At 32.4% G+C, this 5,364-nt stretch overlaps 1 protein-coding gene across 1 annotated transcript; it reads right to left on the reverse strand.

Moving 5' to 3' along the window:
* Nucleotides 1-328: 328 nt before the first annotated feature.
* Nucleotides 329-5,030, reverse strand: LOC107766566 (protein ABA DEFICIENT 4, chloroplastic-like; the record flags this gene model as incomplete). The annotated part of the gene is made up of 6 exons (XM_075242284.1): nt 329-568; nt 830-918; nt 2,735-2,863; nt 3,785-3,885; nt 3,980-4,102; nt 4,931-5,030. Coding segments are annotated over 6 exons (675 nt in total), but the record flags the coding sequence as incomplete, so codon positions are not given.
* Between the last annotated feature and the right edge of the window lie 334 nt (nt 5,031-5,364).

The following is a 5,364-nucleotide window of genomic DNA, read 5'->3' on the forward strand; positions in this document are numbered from 1 at the left end:
ACAGTCGAATACACTCGAATACAATAACTAAATTAGCTGGACTTACCTGATTCCCGCCTATTTTTGCTACCGTATTCATGAATACAGTAGCTTAAATACATCTAATACATCTTATAACAACATAAAACGTATCTACAATCCGTAATATAACAAATGATATCTATAAATAGCTAATTACCACTAAAAAATAGTGCTTTATCAAAATTTCTCTATAATTTAACCGCTGCTCGTTTTGTGTGTTTCTGCTATAAGAGAAAGGAAGTCACCTTTATTTAAAAATGAATAATTCTAAAAATTGGTACTAAATATGCCTTAATGTTACATCACATCAATAAAAACTTAGAAAGCCACCTTTCATTAAATGAAAACCTTTACAAATTGATGATAATTACACTCGTAGATCATTTGCTAAACAAAGTCAAATTGCAATCCTGATTATCTGTCACGTCTACTGAATAGAGCTTTGGTGATGAAATGCGAAACAATTCCAATAGGGCAAGACATCAAGCACAATGTCACGGAATGGCGCGTTTCGATATCATTCTCCAATCCATCATGATAAATCTGCCTGTTTCAAAATTAAAAAATTAATGGGAGTAATAATTAAGAGTTTTAATAGGGCATCATTAATTCTTCCTTGTCCAAAAAAAAAAACAACTAGAATTTAACTTATATATACTGATGGATAGAATTTGTATATTAACAGTATGTGATTTCACTTGATGTGATAGTTACTTGTAATTATCTTTTAGATAATCGGACATTGCCAATATATTTTGTTATTGTCAATATACCAAAACACACCGATGTGTGACAAAGAGAGACCAACCTAGCAGCAAAAAGATCTACAGCCAAGAGGTGAATCCATGCAGAAGCTAAAGTCATCACTCTGGAGAACATCTCAGCAATACCATCCAGCTGAATGAGAACAAATGTTAGTATCACTACATATAAATTAAAACTTCACATATTCAATTTAATTTGACTACGTACAGATTTTTAGAAAAAGAGAGATTTTCTAACATACCAAAAGTATCTTTAATTAGAACTCGTGGTGTAAAATATGCAATAACAATATCCTACGGCCATGAGCGGATTTAGGGGGTGGAAGGGGTTTCCCTTCGCCGAAAAATTACATTGTATATATAAGGCAAAATCTATTTTTTACCTATATATATATATATATTAAGTTTTGAATCCCATTGACACAGTCCAAAAGTATAGCTTAGTGGTCATGAGAGTTCAACATCTTTGTAAGGTCATATGTTTAATTCCCACTAGCTACATATTTTTTTTTTTTAACTTTTTTCTTTTTGAACCTCCTTCGCGGAGATCCTGCCTCCGTCACTGCCTACGGCTATAAGAGTATATCACTAAAAGGTCGTGTGATACATGAGATAAGAATAATAATCCTGGGATAAAATTTGAGATTATATTTATCTCATATTTGATTATAGGTATCAGCTAATCATAGGAAATTACACTAAAATGACAGGAATAGTTACAGGGGCGGTCCAAGAAGATTGGTGGCCTAAAGCCAATTTTTAATCTGGGGCCTATCAGAAGGAAAAAATAATTAATCTATATTTTTAATGGAAGTCTATTTTCTATCTTTTTAAGATGTAAAGTTGTTAATAGTTTCTTTTATAAATAATTTAATCTCTCCTAAGATATTGTTGATCTTAGATAATTGAACCAGATTCAAGAAGTTTATAACTTGATATCAAAATAATTTTTGATGTTCTAATATACTTGTTGAAATGCTTGAAACCTGAGGGGAAAAAAGAATGCGCAATATAGTTGTATTCAACGGTACTCTTCAACTCTTGTTTTTTATAGAAAAAATAAAACTCTTTTTTTTTTCTACAGAGAACAATATAACTTATCGAGAACTTAAGCTTTTTTTGTAGAAATCAAGAAGAGAATATAAGAATGTAGTACCCGTTTTCTGATGAGAAAGATAAAAAATAAGACTTGGACTATTGAAGATACAAAAAAAAAATGGATTCTGAAAGTTTATTGCACGTTTTTAGTGAGAAATGTAAAAGGAGAATAATAATATAGGTACCTCACTAATGATGTCAATTGTCAAATTTAAATAATGAAAAGTTTTATATTCGCGACGACGGTTTAGGGGGAGTGATTCTCTTTCTCCAATTTTTGCTTAAACGGTTACATCAATACTAAATTAAAAGTTATATTTACTTTTTATAAAATATTTTTTTTAATTTTAACATACCCAATATATTTAGACCCTACCTCTAAAGATTGTTGTGAGATGTATATGATCCAACTTACCTTATATTGAGTTCGATTCATGTGGTTGAAATAAATTCTGTTAAAACGTGTTCTCTCTTTTACTAGGCCTTATGCGATATGAATCTAGATTAGTTGGGGGTTCAATACAAATACGAGTAGAAAACAAAAAGAAAAATTTGGGGCCTTCAAAATTTAGGGGCCTAAAGCCTTTGCTTTAGTGGCTTGACCCTTGGGCCGCCCATGAATAGTTATCCCATATAAAAAGTAGGATAGCTATTCCCATACGATATATATCCTACCCCCTGAGATATTATGGGACATCTCACAATTATACCAAACGACCCCCGATTAAAATGAGTAATTTAAAGCTAAAGAGTTTTAAAATATAAAAGGCTTCTTATTTTCGAAAAGAACAAAAAGATAGGAGTGTTATATAAAATGGGAAAGAGGGAGTGTGTAGTTGATGATCACATACCTCTGGAAGCAAATATTTATTAGGAAATAATAGCTGCATTGTATCTGGTGTCCATGAGAGGTACACGAGATATACATAAAGAAGTCCAAGCACAATATAAGGTATGCTGCTCTCCATCACTTTTTGGGCCTGCAATTCGAAGTGAAGCAATGAGTTCTTCTACTGAACAATTATTTGCAATCAATAAGTTTGCCTAAATATAAAAATAAAAATAAAAAATGCTCCTTTGTTTTCTCCTACTGACTTTCTTTGATACTTAATCAAAGTTGAGCGATTTTTCGTTACAAAACTAATGTAATGACTTTCGCGATACTTAAACGAGGTTGAGTGACTCTTTCGTTACAAAAATAGTACATTAACTTTGTTGCAATAAAGTGAAAATTGAGCAGCGACCCCATGAAATTAACACATCAATGCATAGATTGAAATCATACAGAGACCACATAACATGAGAAAAGCAGAAAAAGATGGTGAGAGAAGTTGTGGCCTAGTAATTTACTTTTATTCATGATTTTTGTGATAAAAACTGGCTAAGTTGCTCCAAAAAGTTTAGGTGTCGCACCCTTGTCGACATGACACTAGTATGGGTGTGAGCATGATTTCCATAGCAAATATGTTCAAACAATTTTGGATACTTTGACCACGACGGATGGAAAAATTCGATACGAGATACAATTTGATTCCCGAAATCAGAACCAAAACTGGGGTAAATTTGAAGAAAATAGTATACTTTATCTAGGAAATCAATCCTTTACTTATCTATACCTTGAGAATAAAATAAGAAATCCACACTTTACAAGCTATACGTAAGTATTCCACAAAATTTATCATAATTTAGAGATCTTTTTTATATTTTTGAAATATTTTTAGCTGGATCCATGCACCTGTATCCGTACTAGGATCCGTTTCCCTGAATCTTAGAATTACATCTTGAAGGATGCGATCTCTAGATCCGCACCCGTTTCGGACATCCACACCCGTATCCGAGCAACTTAGGAAACTGGCAATAGTAAAACAGGTTAATTTAGGTCGACAATTGAGAAAACTTACAAGTGCAGCTTTAGGTGCCACAACCATGAAGAAATAAAAGGGAAGAACTGCTAATGTTCCCAATGGGAATACATTAGTAGCAATTTGAGAGCTTTCCGACCCTGCAAAAAGACAAGAGCATAAATACTTAACTAATTTTTAATAGCACGCATTTAAAACTATTTAAACCAATGGATAATGTAGGGAAATAATTACACAAGGCAGACACCATTGAGCTCTTTCTTTGCAGAAGATTTCTTGTAACATTTGGACGAATAACGATTCTTGATCCTCCCAGAAAACTCCATCCAGTGCTTAGCTTGGTTCCCAATCCCCCAACTTTTTGACGTGAAACATCAGAGTTAATAATTGGTGCAAGAGCAAAAGAGGCAGCATTGTTCCTCTGCAGCTAAGTATAGAATCATTCTTGATTTAATTATTCATAAGTGGTAAAAAACAAAGGCGGATGTAGAGTTGTAATACCGGGTTCAACTGAACCCAGTACTTCCGACATGAAGCATAAATTTATGTGTAAAAATTCACTAAAATTGTAATAAATAGTAAGTTTGAACCCATAATTTTAAAAATATAATGGATTCGTGGCAAAAAATCTTTAAGATGGAACCCATAAAGCTTAAATCCTACATCCGCCAAAAAAAAAGGTGAATCTGCCCCAAAAGCTGTAGAAGTTCAAGCTTAAATGGGTAAAGAAGTTCAATAGTTCTAAATCTCTTGGAGGCTTGTTTCTCATAGATCATCGGCTACAATATATGTATATTCGCGTAAGAATATATATTATTTATTATAAATTTATAGTTGTTGATATAGAATACACATGCAATGCCTGTGTCCTGGAACTAATAAAATTAAAATATCCAATTAGAAAAAATTGATGAAGCATAAAAATTCCAAGGGACTTTGTGCAACATAAACACCAATTTACTCACAAATATTATCACCAAAGATTACGGTGGGATGAAGAGAATCCCTTCACCTTAACCAAAGGTCTCAGGTTCGAGGTCAACGAATGGGAAAAATCCTGCTAGGGAACGCTTTTTTCCTTAAATGATATGAATTGAATTAGTTGGAGTCCAAACCGGAAATTAATTATTACTACTAAACAAAAGATAGCTCATAGAATTAGATATAAAGTTATAAGCAGCATACCTTGTGTGAGATCAAAAAGTGGCAAAAACAAGAAGAGAAGGCCATGCTTGAAGGGGTGGAAATACTCATCCAAGAATTTTAAGAAAGTCAATAACAAGAATTATAATAAAGTAGCATTCTCATCTGCTATAGATATATAAAGAGTGCACGGAACTGTAATAGAAAGTTGTTACAACAAGCAACTTTCAAATTAACACATAACATTATGTATTTACGCCAAACTAATGAATACCAAATACATAATATGTATTATTAGCCGTGGTTATTTATATGCAATCTAACGTCAATTTATCACTTGACTATAATTTAATGTGATTTGGTGTAAGTATTTTTTTGTTTATTTAAAAAGGGATAGAAATCAGGTACGTGGCTACTACTACACTGCCCTCATAGTGTAAATGCCTAACTTATATCTTCTAATGAAATTTCCATAA

Source organism: Nicotiana tabacum, chromosome 21, assembly GCF_000715075.1.
Source record: "Nicotiana tabacum cultivar K326 chromosome 21, ASM71507v2, whole genome shotgun sequence".
Lineage (NCBI taxonomy): Eukaryota > Viridiplantae > Streptophyta > Magnoliopsida > Solanales > Solanaceae > Nicotiana > Nicotiana tabacum.